This window comes from Solanum dulcamara, chromosome 9, assembly GCF_947179165.1.
Source record: "Solanum dulcamara chromosome 9, daSolDulc1.2, whole genome shotgun sequence".
NCBI lineage: Eukaryota > Viridiplantae > Streptophyta > Magnoliopsida > Solanales > Solanaceae > Solanum > Solanum dulcamara.
The window spans coordinates 76,648,000-76,666,034 of NC_077245.1; the positions used below are offsets into that span (position 1 = coordinate 76,648,000).

General features: G+C 34.6%; 4 protein-coding genes across 5 annotated transcripts; 1 reads left to right on the top strand and 3 right to left on the bottom strand.

The window, feature by feature from the left end:
* Positions 1–1,428: 1,428 nt before the first annotated feature.
* LOC129902623 (uncharacterized) lies at positions 1,429–4,118 on the top strand. Its single transcript, XM_055977957.1, has 3 exons — positions 1,429–1,782; positions 2,679–2,870; positions 3,790–4,118. Exons 1-3 carry the CDS (start codon positions 1,552–1,554, stop codon positions 3,943–3,945), a joined length of 579 nt encoding a protein of 192 aa, XP_055833932.1. The 5' UTR covers positions 1,429–1,551; the 3' UTR covers positions 3,946–4,118.
* Positions 4,119–4,426: 308 nt separating this feature from the next.
* Positions 4,427–9,807, bottom strand: LOC129902622 (transcription factor E2FB-like). Its single transcript, XM_055977956.1, has 14 exons — positions 9,402–9,807; positions 7,803–7,983; positions 7,499–7,558; positions 7,226–7,311; positions 7,028–7,116; positions 6,848–6,902; positions 6,506–6,558; positions 6,369–6,419; positions 6,198–6,246; positions 6,026–6,091; positions 5,858–5,934; positions 5,494–5,716; positions 5,185–5,251; positions 4,427–4,996 (listed from the first exon to the last, which is right to left on the bottom strand). Exons 1-14 carry the CDS (start codon positions 9,552–9,554, stop codon positions 4,863–4,865), a joined length of 1,344 nt encoding a protein of 447 aa, XP_055833931.1. The 5' UTR covers positions 9,555–9,807; the 3' UTR covers positions 4,427–4,862.
* Positions 9,808–10,624: 817 nt separating this feature from the next.
* LOC129904490 (uncharacterized) lies at positions 10,625–14,031 on the bottom strand. Of its 2 annotated transcripts, none has more exons than XM_055980056.1 (2): positions 13,916–14,031; positions 10,625–11,049 (listed from the first exon to the last, which is right to left on the bottom strand). In XM_055980056.1, exon 2 carries the CDS (start codon positions 11,020–11,022, stop codon positions 10,789–10,791), a length of 234 nt encoding a protein of 77 aa, XP_055836031.1. In that variant the 5' UTR covers positions 11,023–11,049; positions 13,916–14,031; the 3' UTR covers positions 10,625–10,788. The 2 variants fall into 2 exon arrangements, with proteins under 2 accessions (XP_055836031.1, XP_055836032.1); XM_055980057.1 differs by lacking the exon at positions 13,916–14,031 and adding an exon at positions 12,642–12,744.
* A 950-nt stretch (positions 14,032–14,981) lies between these two features.
* Positions 14,982–17,560, bottom strand: LOC129903470 (50S ribosomal protein L27, chloroplastic). The gene is made up of 4 exons (XM_055979033.1): positions 17,487–17,560; positions 16,356–16,629; positions 15,448–15,549; positions 14,982–15,366 (listed from the first exon to the last, which is right to left on the bottom strand). The coding sequence occupies exons 2-4, from the start codon at positions 16,620–16,622 to the stop codon at positions 15,181–15,183; spliced, it is 555 nt and encodes a 184-aa protein (XP_055835008.1). The 5' UTR covers positions 16,623–16,629; positions 17,487–17,560; the 3' UTR covers positions 14,982–15,180.
* Between the last annotated feature and the right edge of the window lie 475 nt (positions 17,561–18,035).

Genomic DNA, 18,035 nt, shown 5'->3' on the forward strand with positions numbered 1-18,035 from the left:
AAGGGAACAAAAGCTTTGTTTTCAAGTTTTCCAAATTCAATATCTGTTTTGGGATCTAATTAATCTGAATTTGTGATGAAAAATATCATTTTGAGAGGTAAAACGCTTTTATTAAAGATGACTTCATATTCACGATTCAAACTCGAGACCTCTAATTAAGAATGGAGGAGTACCTATCACTCCACCGCAACCTTTGGTATATTTTCAAGATTTGCTTGCTTTCTTAATGTTTAATTTACTTCTGTTTAAGGAAAATTTTTAGATTAGTTTTCATTTTCAATTTCAAGTAATGCATCAATTAAGAGCTAAGTTGTCTTCCAATTTGCAACCAATTTAGTCATTTATCGTATAAAATAAAAGGGAGAATAAAAAATATATAGAGTAATTTAGTCACTCTAAAAATTTTCCACTTCAAGAAAATAGCAAAATGTAGTTCCCTTCATTACTAAGCAATGTTTGATATTCATTAAAAGGAAAAAGAGTACAATTAAAATAACCAGGTCCACAGATAATTATGAAAAATAAATTATTCAAAATTGAGTAGTAAGTTATAATAATGAATGTATAACTTACTATTCATGAGGTTTTATAAGTTCAAAACCAAAAAAAACTAGTTTCCAAATGAAAGAAAAGTTCACATTGTAGTTTGGAAATGCAAGAATGATTCATGGAGTTCAAATCTATATGCGTTCTTTCATGTTTTAAGTAATGGTAGTTTTGTTTAAATTTTACCTTCCATTTAAGTGTGACTATTTCTCAATTATTTGAGAAAATTTCAAAAATAACTATAATTTAAAACATAATCACGAAACATAGTTATAATTTGTGTATTTATAAAACGTAGCTATAATTTGTTATATCAGTTGAGTATCATTCATAGCAGCGAAAGAGTTGTATTTAGACGACAGGTATCAGTTATATCATCTGAAAATGCGCAAAGAGCTGCATCAACGCATACTATATCAATATGCACGTATATCGTGTATTTGCTACAAAATTTAAAATATAACTATACTTCATTATTTTTTAAAACTCAAACTATTTATCGTATATACAGCCAAATATTTGCCACGTTGCTTAATTTTTCCAATTTTTTAGTATGATTGGACTAGGCCCAAATAAGAAGTAGAAGCCCAATAGTGAAAAACTCAAAGAGGACAATTAGGCCCATGTAAAATATCTCTTCTTTTATTGGTTTTCCATTCGGTGTTCAAAACTTTGTGGAAGCCAATTAAATTCGAATCGTGCATTGCAAGACCTATTCAGTGCATTGCAGGGCCTATTCAGAGATGATGTTTCAAATAATTATTTTTTTATATCGAAAACTCAAATTTAAAATCTCTAATTAAGAGTGAAATAGTTTCATCAGTGGACTGGTCGAGCTATAATATCTATCTTCTATTTGGTTTTGCTTAAAACAAAGGCCAGAAATAACGAGACTTGTCTCTCTCTCCATCTGATTTTTTCTTTTGGTTTAATTCTCCATTTGAGTCCACTCCTCAAGAAGAAGAGAACCAAAAGCCACGTTTGGATAAACTAAAAATTTTAAAAATGGCTTATGCTTTGCAGATTACTTCTCAGTACTACCACAATAGAATTTCTCTTTGTTCTGTTTCTCCTGTTTTTCCAAATTTAAGAAAACCAAACAGGGTACTAAATTCAGGTACCTCAAATTCCAATAAAAAGTTTAAAGTTAGAGCACTAAAGGAGAAAACAACAGAGGAAATTAACTCTCCTGAGGATATCACAAAGAAATTTGGTCTAGAAGCTGGTCTATGGAAGGTATTTTTTTTTTTTTGAATTAAATACTCATTTGTTTCTTGATATTTGATTACTTGAAGCTTTGAATTGTGTCCATTTTTAACTAAATTTGGGAAGTGGGAATTTGTTTTACTTAGTATAACTATTTGGTATCCAAAATTTATTATGTTTGTAGTTTCAAACTCGAATTTGAAACCTTTAATTAATAGCGGAGAGATTGATTTCATTGTGATTAAGAGCCTGTTTGGATTGACTTATAAGTTGTTGTCAGTTTATTTTGAGTATTTAGCTTTTTTGAGTATTTGACTAATCAACTTAAACTCATTTTGTGCTTAAGATGAGCCCTAATAAGTAATTGAGTTTGTTTAGATGAACTTATTTTAAACAACTTATAAGTTGAAAACAACTTATAAGTCAAAAAAAATAACTTGGGCTGCACTTACCTTTTTTTTAAACTTATAAGCATTTTTCAACTTATAAATTACTTAAAATAGGTTCATCCAAAAAGGCTCTAAGTAATCATTGTTAAATGAGACAAATTGTATGTGCAAACATGTGTCATATTTTATTTATCTATTCCTTTGGTGTTTACATCAAACCATATCGAATTATCGTGGTTAAGTGAAACAAAGGGTGAAAAAATATGTTAATTAACCGTGGTTGAACAAGCGTGCAAACATGTATCATGCATTTATTGTTTTGATATAAACAGCTTGACGCAGATAAGTTTCTACACACACCTTAACCTACCTCATGGATGTAGAGAGACTGTTTTTGAAAGACCTTCGGTTGAAGTAACTCATGCAAAAGATTATCTTTTGATATATTAAATGAGATTACAACATTGAATTTGATTATAATGAATGATTAGTTAGAGTTTCTAATCTATAGTCTTTATGATTCAAACATGATATCAGATATTTAGCTCAAAAGAGGAAGGAGATGAAGAGAACAAGGATAAAAAATCAAAAGGGGACCAAGCGAAAGAGCTTTTGGCAAAATATGGAGGAGCCTATTTAGCAACTTCCATTACTCTCTCATTGATATCATTTGCTCTTTGTTATGCTCTGATTAATGCTGGTGTTGATGTTCAATCCTTGCTACAGAAGGTACACTTTTCTCAACACAAAAAAGTTTCTTGGCACTCATTCCGTTTTGATTTGTTTGTTTGGTTTTGATTTAGTACGAAATTTAAGAAAGTATAGAAGACTTTTGAATCTTGTGGTCTTAAATTAAAGATATCTGAAATGTATCGAAATGTTCTTTAATCTTGTGTCTTAAATATGCCACGTGTAAGTTAGAATTAAAGAGTTGCTCAAAAAGGAAAGAGACTTTCTTTTTTAAATGAACTAAAAAGGTAAGTAAAACAAACAAATTGAAATGGAGGGAGTATTATATTTGGTTTGAAGGAATTAGCAGAAGAAGCAATGGGGAGGAAAGAAATATATTGTGTTCTTGCACCCACAAGGTGTGTTGTCAAATAGCATAGCTGCTCGGATTCTTCAAAAATGTTGCCTGGTTCATGTCGGATCCTCCAAAAGAATGTATTCTTGCACCTCCAAGGTGTGTGGTTCTTGCACCTCCAAGGTGTGTGGCAGAGCGGCTATGCTACTTGGGCTCTTAAAAACTGTTGTTGGGTGCATGTTGAATCCTACAAAAGTAGTGCATTTAAAGATCCGACAAGGGGTGCGGCAACATTTTTGAAGAGTTCGAGCAACATAGCCTGGCGGTTAATGGAACTGGAATGAAAATTAGGAGAGACAGAATTTAAATCCCAATAGAGGCAAAAAAACATTAGTTGATTTCTTTCTCATCTTACAAATATTGGTGGGTGGAGTTATTGTGTACCGATGAGGAGATGCACGCACTATGTGAAATGCAGGTTGACATGTTACAACAACTCCTACTACTACGTCTCAATCTCAAACAAGTTAGGAGCGGCTAATATGAATTCTCGTCATCCATGTTGCTCCATTTAAACTCATCTCAGTCCAATATTTTGACTATAGAAACTCATATATTTTGCAGGTGGGAATTTCTACTGATGAGACTGGTGAGAAAGTGGGAACTTTTACATTGGCCTATGCTGCTCACAAAGCTGCATCACCTATTAGATTTCCTCCTACTGTTGCTCTAACACCAATTGTTGCTAGTTGGATTGGAAAGAAAGTTGATAAAGAGTAGTAAAACTAGGCTGATATTGGACACAATTTTGCTGCAGATGTAATATATATGTTAGTAAATACTACAGGTTAATTATCTTACTAGTATTTGATTGTTCTTGCCAAGTATAACAACCCTGTTGATAAGTGCAAGATTTAGCACAGTATATAACTGGAAATACAGATTTTCAGTGATGTTCTATCGTTCTTCTCAATTTTCCAGCTGCTCGTGAGACCAATCTTGCAGAACTAGTACATTTTATAAAAAAAGGCAGCCGGTCCACAAAATATCTCACATTCACACAAGGATCGAGAAAGTTTCGCTCCCCAAGGGGGTGTAGTGTAGGCAAGCTATCTTAATGCAAACTTCAATGATTGATTCCACGGCTCAAATTCGGTCACACTAATACAACTTCGACGTTGCTCGAAGGCCCTCCTTCTCAATAGAACTTGTATTAGAGCACATTGTGTATTTGATGCAATTTGAGAACTTGGATAGTAGAAAAGCCAACTCCAGACACATTCAAATGTAAAAACTGCAGCAACTAAATCAAACTTGTCCAAAGTATAAGAATAATCTAGACTAAAATACATTAGAATCAATCTAATTATATTGTTAGGGCTAAGATCATAGAAAGCAATATGTTAGACAATACACGAGGCAAGATATCGACAGCCTAACCTACTGACTGTTGCTATTACAAGTGCAATCTAAGTATATCCAAACTGTACAATGAACAACAGGTCCCGAGTCTTGCAATTTCTGGAGCCTCAAATGCAACAGCTCCTGGATGCACTTGTTCTTTCGTTTATAGAGTTCAAATGCTGTACAGGGGATTGAATCTAATGTGGAAGCTTTTGTTCAACCAAGAATTTAAGCATAATCGTGCAGATGGGGCGAGCATTCATAGCATCCACATAAACGCCAGCAAATACCATTTAGCACCCAGTAGTATTAGCTGCAGAAGGTACTTCAGTTGTAGCGGGTGGAGGAGTTTGGGCTCGTGGGGTACTGACATTAGCGATTGAATAATCCTCTTGAATTACATCCAACTCGTTCCAGTCAATAGCAGCTATTTCCGAGTTATGGATGTTACATTCAGAGAAGTGGTTTCAATAAAAGTTGAACTTCTATGCACGAAACAGGTTGCCTAAAGGTAATTACATGTAACCGTCCATAATACACCGATAGTGTTAGAATCAATATATAGAAAGTTAAATCCTTTTGATAATAAACAGAAAACAGATTTCAGTAGGATACATTCTGTCCTCCACATGTCAGTGATGCTAACATCTGCATCTGACAAAAGCCAGTAATCTGCTTCGTTCTGAAAGATTGAAAATAATTAGAAACTGAAAACGGTAGTTATTCAAATCCTAAATTTTATCATAATAAATAAGATCGTGTCTGAAACATCTATTCTTCTAGGAATGGCAAAATGGAAATGCCTTATGGGTCATACTTTCTTACTTTTGCTCGGCATTCAATAGCATTGATGTAATGCCCAAGAACAGTTAATGTAACGCTTGTAACGAGAGGTTAATGCAATGCTCGTAAACAGTAACTTACATCAACATCTGGAACAATCTTCATGATTCCAGTCATAAAGTCCTGTGAAGCACCTACGTCTGAGCGCACACTTTGATTTTCTTTTCCCTCCATCCCAATATCAACTTCTCTGTTCTCCTCAGTAGCCAATGTTTCAGTTGCATTCTCATTCAGACCAGAAGTTGAAGGCACACTTGGGGCTGCCTCAACAGCATTTACCTCCTCAAACTTCTCCTCAAATTGACTAAATAAAACACAACTTAAGTTTCAAAGATAGAAATATGTCCATTATACGCCCATATAATGTGAAAATCTGAGAAACACCCACCCCTCCCCTTCTGTCTGGCCCGGATTCATATTGTGCTACAAGAACCAGCAAAAGTACCTGACAAGGTAAACATCAATGGGGCCCATGGTGCTCCGTAACACTATTCTGTATCTCCTTTGTGGATAATCAACAGCCTATTAGAGGCAAGAAGGACATGCTAAGATCTGTGGAAGTGCTAGGGCAAGAAATGGAACAATATTTTTTCTGTAGGGAAATATCAGTTACCTCATCAGGGTCTAGGACTTCTAAAGTGGTTCCATGTGGAGCTTTAATTGCTATCAATGTTTCATTCTGATTGAACCAATCAATTTTTAGACTAAGCGCATCGGTCAATTATTGAAGGTTGCATTTAGAAAGAAAGGGAATGGAAAAATTGAAAGGAGGGTTAAAATATTACCTGGAAACAAGGTAAGCTCTTGATATCATCTTCAGTGACGAAAAGCCATCTTTGAAAAAGAAATTTTTCAGGATATCAGTATTTAAAAATGAAGAAGAAAATGGCAAGCAGCTAAATCCATTAAAAATCGCATGAGCAGAATGTTGTTCATATTTAAGCCAAAGATGCTACCTTTGATTATTTTCATCTTCACTCAGGTCCCTTAATCTTTCCTGCATTTCTCTGAAAGAAGCCAACAATAACACAATCTAAGGCCGGAGATGAAGCATAGCACTGTTGGATTTTTGTATTACAAGTTAAGAAGCTACCTTATCTGGTCATCTAATCTATGCTCTTCAATTGTCAACTTTTCCACTTCTGCCTGCAAGAGTGCAAACTACCGATTAGAGAACGCCATTAAAACTGATACTAGCAGGTCAATGTAAGTTATATAACGTAAGCAGCCTTCAACGGAGGAGGCACAGGATAAAATTAAGAGCATTTGAATGCTTAAAACTGCTGTTTTGTGAAAACGATTCCCACTCATTTTCAAGAGACTCGAGGATCTTTTCATCAGTACAAGCCCCTTTTGCTCAAGTTACTTCATTTTTAGAGGACAAATGTATAAACTAAAAAAAATTAAGAAATACAACAGGAGTAATGATCCTTACCTGTAAACTAGCAACACTCTCGTCAGCTTCTCCTGGTTTCGAGACACCTTGACCCCTACATAATAATGTTAAAATCATATTTTAAATTATTTTTTCTCTGAATGATCCCGAATCACGTTATATATCGATGACAAAGAACTGAGCAATTTATTCGAATTGGATGAGTATCTCCCCCCATACTTCCACTGGATCCTGTTCTTGAGTTTCTTTTCTATCAGTCCAATGCCTTCCAGGACATTTGTGATGTCATATATACGCCTTTTCTGCACCTGTTAAAGGAAATAACCACCTAAGCTGGGCAAACCTCATCTCACAAGCATAGTAGCATCAAGATTCAAGAATGCTGTCTTCTGCATGTTTGAGTAAATTGAACTTCACCTCTAATGTATCAGCAGCTTTATTTAGATCAAGCATACCATCTTCTGCATGTTTGATTAGATTGATGAATTTCTTTGTTAGAAGACCTGAATGGGAATTCAGAGATGTTGTCGTAAGTACTAGTTTACTATATAGTTCTTCTATTTAACAGGTAATTGCCGGAGAAGTATCCAATAAACCACAAAGATGTAACACTTTAGAACAACTCAGACACTAGAGAAATAATGGATTGAAGGGCAAATCAACAATTATGTCATTAAAGTTTTGATTTACCCAGGGAGCTATCATATCGACAAGGACCAACTGGAGTAACATTATTGCCTGCAGGGGATCCTGTAAATTCAATAACCAAAAGTTAGAACTAGTAATTCTCTGCTTGTATAATAAGGCTGGTCTCAGAAAAAGTGAACAACAAAGATAAGGATCGAGAGAGGGAAGGGGAGGAAAAGAAGCAGCAGCAGATAATCTACAATTTACTGGCTTGCAGAAGTAAGATTGCTATACTGAATGCTCCATTAAAAGTAAATGAAGTACATTAACATTTTGATTGAGACATTTTTTTATCGAAAATCCTCACCAACATTGGAGGTAACAGCTTGAGAAGCAGATCTGGCCTTTGAAGTCCTAGGAACTTTCTGTGCATCTTTTCCGGATATTGGTGTCTGCACGGGACTGTTGACATTAGCACATCCAGAAACTGGATCCTGGTCACCAATCCCCTGTCCATAATTTGCTGCTGCACTCTTTCGCTTCAGTGGCTGAAAAAGGCAATTGAGTACCCCAAGTTCTATCAGCAAATATTTAAAAGATTTAACATAAATTGTGTCTGAAAATGAAATTGATATATAAATGTAAACTTGTCAACTACATTCATCTCCTTTAGATCAACACAGGCTAAGTGCAATTTTCATTTAAATTAACAAGTATTTCACATAAACAATGGCAGATTAATCACATACTATCAACACTTTGAATAATAAGTGAAAATTAGTCACGCTGCATTTATTATTAGGTTAATCCTACTTGGAAAAAAATTCCTTACTGATGGTCATACGAACAGTTCATGGTTTGGATGGCTGAAGACGTATGTATTGTTATGGAAAAACAGATGAAACAACCATCAAATAGCTGCTCAGTGCGAGGATGTTAATAAGACCATGAGATCATTGGTTTAAACATTCCCCAAAAAATGATAAAAAAAAAAGAAAAATGAATTAGAGAATATGCCAGATAAATTAGTCTTCCTTGAGTTTAGTTGTAGATTAAATACTTCCAAAACTTCCACTAGATCAAGGTTCTCGAGACTCATATCAACAAGAATATGTCCTATAAAACCAAATCAATAGTGTGCTACATCTGAAACATTTCTTAGATACATGCGCACAGTCCCTTTGAAACATTTCTCAAATGTTTTTCCAATTGGAGAAATCAAATTGAGCTCAATAAAGCTACTATGACCACTGTATATCCAAAATTCAACAGCACATTTAACACAACCAGTTCCTTGATCCATTTTATACCACTGGCACTCAACAATAAAGCAAACTACATCACAGAAAGATGCACAGCAAAGCATTAAAGAAAATAGAGTGCTTACAAGAGCCTGAATTGTAAACCAAGAATTCCAGTCAAATCCACCTCAAAACTTCACTTAAACAGCAAAAAACCTCAATTTTTCCAGTCGAAAATCTTAACCGACGATCAATAAAGCTACTTTCACCATTTAATATCCAAACATCAACAGCATATTATACATAAACTGTTCATTTATCCCATATACACACCTATATTGCATCAGTAATGCACTAAAGAATCAGAAAGAAAGCTCACAGGAGTCTCGATATCCAAAATTCAACAGCACATTTAACACAATCAGTTCCTCGATCCATTTATACCACTAGCATTCAACAATAAAGCATACCACATCACAAAAAGGTACACGGTATAGCATTAAACAATTGGAGAGCTCACAAGAGCCTTAACAGTAAAACTACAATTCAAGTCAAACCCACCTCAAACCTTCACTTAAACAGCACAAAACTTCAATTTTTCCAGTCAAACATCTTAACCAGCAAACAATAACTCCAACAGCAAATTTTACATAAAGATTGTTCATTTTACACCACACACCTATATTAAATCAGTAAGGCACTAAAGAGCAGTAAGAAAGGCTCACCGGAGTCTTGACGACAATTCCAGGGGGTTCTTGAGAAGAACAATGAACTGGGTCGGTGGAAAACCGATGGTAGTCACCAAACACCGGTTTAATCGACGAAAACTGAAGCTGACGCTTCAAAGATTGCTGCTGCTGCTTCTTTTGAGGTTGCATGATCTGCTAAAATCTTTGTTTTTGAACAACCCCACCTGCTAAAAATCCCCCAAAAAAATCGATCTTTTTTTGTTTTCAGTGGCAAAACAAGATGGAAAATTGATGAAATGGAAAACCCTTTTCGGTTCTTGAAGATTTGGGGATATGGGGTTTGTAAAAAAAAGTGGGAATTGAAGGAAAAAGATGAGATCTGAAATTGGGAAAAGTGAAGAAAAAAAATAGCGGGAAGAGAGAGAAAGGGAAGAAGAAGAAGAAGAAGAGGAAAGAAAGAGAGGGAATTTGGTTCGGATATATATGTGGAGGGAATGTGCAGTTATTTGTAAATAAAAAAAATACTTCATATTATTAGAATTAATAATCAAACTAAATAAGTGGTACTTTAGTAGTACTATGTTGTTTTTTTTTTTACAATATTATATGCAATTATAGTTTAATGATATGGTTAAGAAAGTTTGGATTTAGTTTGCACCCTCTATTTACACATGTCAAATTGAATTTTATGGGCTCCAAAAATTTTTAGTATTTGTCGGTTAAAAGAAAAATTATGTGCATAGCAATAATCATTTGTAGTCATTGATGATGTATATTAGTATAGAACAAATGTATAATAGTATTTGTATAGGGATTAAATTTTTGAAACTTACTATCTTAAACATATGATAGTATTTGTATGGTTAATATAAAGGATAATATTGAATATGTAAAATTAATTTTCAAAATATAAAAATATGTCATTTTTTAGAACAGACCTAATAAAAAAATAATGTCACAATAGTTAAAATAAAAGGAAGTGAATGATGATACAAATTATGAATCACCAAAGAAATATAGTGAGATGGATAATATTTTGACGCATAGAAAGTTCCCACGTATGGGGCCTCGTGCTTTAGGCCCCTGACCTATAAGCATTCGCGCCATGTAAGGATCATTAGAGAGGGAAGCGCTCCCTATTGGGTTTACTAGAACACGAGACTTATGTTTCTCTATTACTTGAACACGAACACGAGACTTATGGTTAATGTAGAGCTAGGCAAAATAGTAGCAAACTCATACTAATAAAGTCATATAGCTCAAGCATACAAGTAAATCTTTGACAAGATTTCCATTTCATAAATCATACCACTGCTCAGCATCTGAATCTCACTGTACCAGTACAGAAAACTAAACATCTTTGAAGCTAAAGTTTTGCTCAAGTTTATACATGTTCTTAGAATATTGCAGTTGATTTACTCCATTATTTAAGTAGATGAGCAAGGTCGGGGTCATCTAAGTTGACATCCAACCATCCCTGTAAGCGCATGTATTCTATGTAATGATCGGGTGGCCTTACAGCACGAGGGTTTCTTGGAGTGAAGCCATAAATTCTCTCGAGGTCCCGAGCAAGCCATCGAACATATGCTTGATCCAAAGGAGGCACAATCTTCAAAAGCACCTCATCCCTCTCCGGCTTTGCTGGCTTATTTCCCATCACCAGTCAATTTCAAGAACCTGATGACTGACGCAAAAAAGAGACAATGTGGTGAGATAAAAGGGATATGCTGAAGTTTAACAAACACTAAACCACAAATAGAAGACGAATAAGTCATCTCAATGAAGCTGAAGATACAATAAAAAGATGAACAATAAACATGCGAAAGGAAGAGCTGTGTCAATACTTTCAAGAGCAGTATAGAAATACAATATCTTGGCAGCATATGGACAATATTGACTTGCTTTTTTCTCAACGCGAAATATCAAAGGCTTTAAGGATAGAAATGCAGCAAGAGTGCAAGATAATCAACACAGATGTCTATAAGTAGGATGATTGGACCAATCTAAGTTGCTCCGACTCTACAAAAATTCTGACAGGTGCGAATAGGATCCTCTAAAAGTAGCATTTTTGGAGGATTCGACATGAGTGCGGCAGCATTTTTGGTGAGTCCAAGCATCATGGGCACCAACATGAATCAGTGACCATGTGGCAACAGTTGCTCTATTTTACTTTCAGCAATCATCAGCATTTTTCTACTGGCTGTGTTGTAATGACTTTTGAGAAAAACTTGATCAAGCATATACAGCACCTGGTCTTACAGACCTATTTCATAACATTAAGAGCAAGATAGGCTTCCAAATACCATCTTGGATTGCTTGCTGGTCGATGGTTCTGGGATGTACCATCCCCTAAATTCCGAGTCACTTTGCGCCAACGGGCACTAGATTCATAGTTCAGAGAAATTGTCAAGAGTTTTCCATTTTTATTCTTGCTTGGAGTAAATTTACAGACAAATTTTCATTCAACAGTTTTCTCCCCCGGGGCGGATCTACACCACAAGTTATGAGTTCGCAGAATCCAAACTTTGTAATTGTGTTAAGAAATTCGCTTAATATGTGTAAATGGTATATCCATCCTGAAACCAAGCATTGTTCTATCCTAAAATCAAGAACTCATAGACTTAAAATCCTAGATCCGCCTCTGCTTCTCCCAATCCCAACCCCCACCCAAAAGAAAAATTCTTCAATTGAAATGAATCTGTTTAATTTACTGCAGAATCTGAAGTGTTCTTGCAGCTGTAGTTTAGCAATATGCTTTAGAAGGACTTTATTTATTTTTATCTTTTTATCAGTAAGTTTAAGCGGAATTCTCTTTCAGAAATTGGAAGATAAATACAGTAGCTAGTCCCTGTTGCAAGTTGAGGGATCTACAAAGGATTCTCCAGATTATTTTTTTTTGATGCGTGTACCTTGACTATGGAATAATTCCATGGGATACTTGCTACCTCCCACTAGCAACAAGTATCAGGTAACTCGGTCCACCAAGGTTGGGACAGATGGCAAACAATTCTACAAATAAAATTCCAAAAGATCGAAAAGGGGTAAAAACTTAATAAGCAAGAACCAGGAGATGGAGTTTTCCATCTTCATTATTAAATAATATATGAAAGAACTTGCAAAAAATATCATATCAGGCATGTAAGATGATTGGCAATGGCTGATACGACTATCAGTGACTGCATTATTCTGTCCCTCTCAATCTAAATACAAACTAAAATCTGCATCAAACATAAATAGGTACAAATGACGTTAGGACTCAAGAGTGGTTCAACCAACCTGCTGATTAGAGCTATCATCAGCATAGGTTCGGAAGGTGCAAGACACAAAAAGCTTCTTACACCAACAAATTCTACAATTGCATTATTTTCCTAATTTAAACGTCTACTGCTATTTAATTTCCAGTCCAGTACCTTTTTTTTATTTGATTAGTACGTTCCATATATAGATGGTTTTAGGTTACCCTCTTAACATTTTCCCATGGAACGAAAAAAGCTTATGTAACTTTTACTGGTAAAAAAGGGTGCCAAACTCAGGCACAACCCAATCATACAAATTAGGACTGTTTTAGAATCCAATGTCAAAATATCAATAACAGCCTGAAAATATATTGGAAGTTTAAAGAAGGGTAACAAGCTGAGTGATAAGAGATCTTAAAGGAATTCAAGACTAAGGTTCATCTCTGTTTCACCGTATTAGGATGTGCCAAAGTGTATCAAGTATAAAAATGGGAAAAAGATGACCATAGTACTAACTATTGACATAACAACTAATAAGAATCTTTTAACCAATCCAAAATTTACTCCGATCATTACCAACACAAATCAGAAAATACACATTTTTGATGGTAAGTCTAGAAAAGTCTGATTGTGATAAGTCATGTCCTTTTACTGCTATTTAGATTCTTACTCCATATCGCTAGCTCCACCCAATGCTTAGATATCAATACTCAATAATTTTATCAAAATATAATCCAATTTGCTGACTTTATTACTCCTATCAAACAAACACTGAAAATAAATGAGAGAACAACTTATTTTTCTGAAAAGCATTTTCCTTCATGCCTAACAGACCTAAATGTATAAAAAAAAAAAACTTTAGTCCCCATTACAACTATCTTTGTTCCATAATATATTTCTTGCTCCTATCAATACACATCACTTCCACTCATTGCTTCTCAAGATTACGCATAACACCATCGACCCTCTACCATAATCTCATTCACAAACCCAAACAATTCATGATAAAGGACCATAATGTAATCAAAAAGGACAAATCTTTAAAACCACAAACAAAGACTCTAGAGTGTTCATCAAGATTGCAGTGAGCTAAAATTAGGCTAGTCAATAGGATTGAGAATCATAAGTTATTCGGTTCAAATCCTTCGGGTAGTTCAATGGTTTGGCTTGGGACTTCATAATAGAGGTATCAAGTTCAAAACCCCTTTGCTTGAGCTCGTTCACAGGCTTGCCTAGTGCGGTTTACTTTCGACTCGAGTAATACACATTAGAACTAAATTTAAAATATAATAAGAGAGATAGAGATGATCCTACCGAGGGGGTTAATGGAGTCTCGCAAGTTGGAAGAAAACCACAATCGCAAAATCCTCTAGTCTAGAAAGAGAACAGAGCAATGGCTGCCACAATTTTGTTTTGCAGCATTTTCTGGTCTAACTCGGTTTCCGGGTCGGATCTCAAAATACTACTCCCTCCTCCCCATATTAGATATATATCTTATTAAAAATATTTATTTCATATTACTTGATCACTTACTAAATCAAAATAAAATTAATTAATTTTTTTCTATTTTACCCCTACAATTAATATGGCCTTTAGAATGTAAATAATTTACAATACTAGCTATTTCTATACTCTATGTATATTTCATCGATATAAATAAAGGGCAAAAATGATAAAGTCTTCCAATGTATTAATAATTTCTTAATTACCGTGTAAAGTTGAAGGTGCCCTTCTACTATGGGACGGAGGTAGTATTATTTTTCCTTTTTCTATTTATTCCTTCTATACTCGTTTTGGGATCAGACTAATTTTGAATTACATACAGAAAAGTTAATCTATTGTACATATATGGATAACTTATTAAATATCCCTAACCAAATACTAAATAAAATAATTATGTATTTTATCACAGATTTATTATCTCTCATACCAAGTAAATTGTTATACTACTAGTTGCTTTATATATATATATGTAGCACGGTTCGAATCTAGACAGTCAAAAGGTTTGAGTTTGATAGCAAATTTGGGCATGATACCTTCAAGTTTTTTTTTTAAATAATAATTTTTATATATTTGAAAACTATGTAAAAAAAACATTATATAAGTCACAATAATTAAAAATTCAAAATATCATGAAAAACTTACGATAAAAAAGTATTGTTTCAATCTCAAAATTTTAAAAATGCTCGCAATGCATATAAAAGGTTGTAGCCAATCTTTAGGATGATCAGCCATTACATTCACTTCTTACTTGTCATGAATGTTCAATTCTAATACAAGATTACTTCTTTGGCGGAATAACCTAAGAGCCTTTATATTTGGTTCGAATTGTCCTTTGGACCATTTTACCAAACTCAACTTTTTAAAATCATACAACCTGTGACAAGAATCCAAATCTTACATTTCATTATGTACTAATACAATCTGTGACAAGGACATGTTTCCAGGAATGCAATTTACAAACAAAAGACAACAATGACAGAGGCACAATTTAGAAAATGTGCCTGCATGTGTACCCAAGTGACTACTAACAATAACCAAAACAACGACAGAATGTTTAAAAAACCGAAACACCATTATCAGCACGTGGTGGTGGGATTATCCTCCGAGGATTCAGCAACAGAAGCAACTACTAACTGAGGCTGAAGGATGACACCTTCTCTTCGTGCCTTTCTACGTTCACGTTGTAATCTGAAGGACTCTCTCTTTCGGTTTCTATAGCTGTTGGGGTTTTCAGGTTGTACTTCACGTGGATAAACGCTTATCTGCACATTTATTCACATTCAGTATACGTTAATCATACTGGTGTACCGCGTATATACAAGAAGGAAGCAACAGAACTCAACCTTTTTTCTGTCAGGCCCAAACTTCTCAAATTTGACTAGTCCATCAATCAAAGAAAATATTGTGTGATCCTTACCAAGTCCAACATTCTTTCCTGGGTGGAACTGGAAATATCACCAAGAGGACGATTAATAAATCATCAAGGAAACAGAATACATGGCAATGCTAAATATCCAACTTTCGGACTACTCTTAGAGCAAACAAGCAGACAATAACAGGATCAAATCAGAGCTGAGAAAGTGAAAATAATACCGACCTCTGGCATAAACCCTTTTTACTACCTAACTGATAGAAGACTGCCTGTACTCATAGCAGCTAATTATCCAGCTCAGCATAAGCATCATCATATTGTCAGAAACGAAGAACAATTCAAATCGGATTTATATACAAGTGTGCAGCTTTAAAGTACCAAAAGATTTGCATACTAAATTTAGATAAATGACTATAAGTTAGAGCAGATTACAACTGCGCTTGTCATTTCTTTAAGAGAACTTCGAACAATGTCTTCACGATAGATTAGATACGAGAGCTCAGAACCTTTAAACCTTATAGCAAGCTGTTACTTTAATTGACAACAAGATAAGTATCCCCTTAAGCCTTCCAATACCTCGTTTTGTACTCAACCTAACTCCCTTTAGGCAATCCACATATTTCCAACAAATAATATACCAAACCAAATGCAGAAAGCCAGAAGAAAGGAGCAGAGATACTGACAAGATGTCAGGACCTAGTATGTTTGTGAGGCATTGAAGCAAAAAAACTAGAATTACACTCTACTTGAGTGGGTTCATCTGAATTCATTTCAAGCACCATTAATCAATCAAAAAGAACTATCAGAACTTACAGTAAATATGAATTTTAGGCAAAAATAAGAAATAGAGAGGAGACCCATAAGAAGTAAAATTGAAACCTTTGTACCGCGCTGGCGAACGATTATAGAACCGGGCTTGGCGACTTGGTCACCAAAAATCTTGACACCAAGCCTCTGTCCAGGAGAATCTCGACCATTCTTAGTGCTACCTGCTCCTTTCTTGTGGGCAGACTCAATTGTCAATGGAGATTTCAGCGGGAAGGAAACGGAGAACTTAGGGGCAACGGGAAGAGAAACCCCGAGGAAAGAATTGGAAGATAAGGAGAGTCCTTTGAATGCGGAAACAAGACTCAAACTCACTGCCATTTTTATGCTGCAGAAAAAAACAAAGAAATTCAGTAGCCTCTCACGGCACTTACTCTCAGAGACCAAAAGGAAAGGGAGTGATATTTAAAAATGGGAAAGAGATGAGCATAGAACTACTGAGAGGACAAAACTATTACCATAACAACTATCAAGAATCTTATAGCCAATCTAAAATTTCCTCCGATCATCACGAACACAAAAAGAGCAATATCTATTTCTGATAGCAAGTCCACAAAAGGTCTGATTCTGACTTTGGCACTGTTCGGTATGACTAATATCATTTTCCCACAACTACCTGTTAAATTTGTAAAATTCCAAATATAACAACTCATTTTCTGGTCTAATGGTGTTTGATTCACTGTAAAATTCTATTCTTAATACTCAATACTTTTATCAAAATATAATCCAATTTGCTGAGCTTATTATCAATAAATACCAAACACACACTCCTAACAATAAAAGTACCTTAATTCCTCATTACAACTATCTTTACTCCATTCTATATCTCTTGCATATCAATACACATTACTTTCACTCATTGCTTTTCAAAATTACACCAAACATCAAAGACACTCCACCATAAACGCATTTCACAAACTGTACACCAAAAATATTCAGCAAAATAAGGCCTTATGCAAGAAATTAGTGATAAAGGGCCATGGTTTAATCATAAAGGGCAAGACTTTGAACCACAAACAAAGAGAAATCCAAGGGAACCAGCATTCAACAACAACAACATAGACTCTAGTGTGTTCATCAAGATTGCAGTCAGCTAAAATTAACTCCATTTTCGAACACCCAATCAGATATAGTACAAGAAAAAACCATTAAAATAGCAGAAGAGGGGGAGAGATATGAACTCACCGAAGGGGTTATGGAGCCAGAATGGCTAAATCCTCGAGATAAAAAGATAGAGCAATGGCAGCCATCCTTTTTAAAATAAACCTGACCCATTTTTGGTTGGGCTTTCAGTTTCCCGGGTCGGATCTCAATATCTTTTTTTGGGTTTTGTCCATCGAATATTTTTTTATTTATTTTTTATTATTTTATGTCCATCGAATATAAGTTGCGGATTAAATTACTTTTCCCTATATAGTAAAACTTCACCAAATTAATAATCGGTAACTAATAATTTCAGTAAGATAGTATTTTTTGAAAACTTAGACAACCAATACAAGTGATTGTTCTAATATTTACGAAAATGCTTTTTCAAATTGATACTCTTCAAAAAAAAAAATCGAAAAGTAAAAATATATCTTTAAATTTTTATCAAAGATATCATTATTGTGAATTGAAGATGAATTACATATAAGTTCTATGACCAAATGGTACATGTCAATGATCCCACGTTTTTTATCAAGAAAGATTCACAGTCTCACTTACACAAATATATATTATAATTTTTTGATAAAA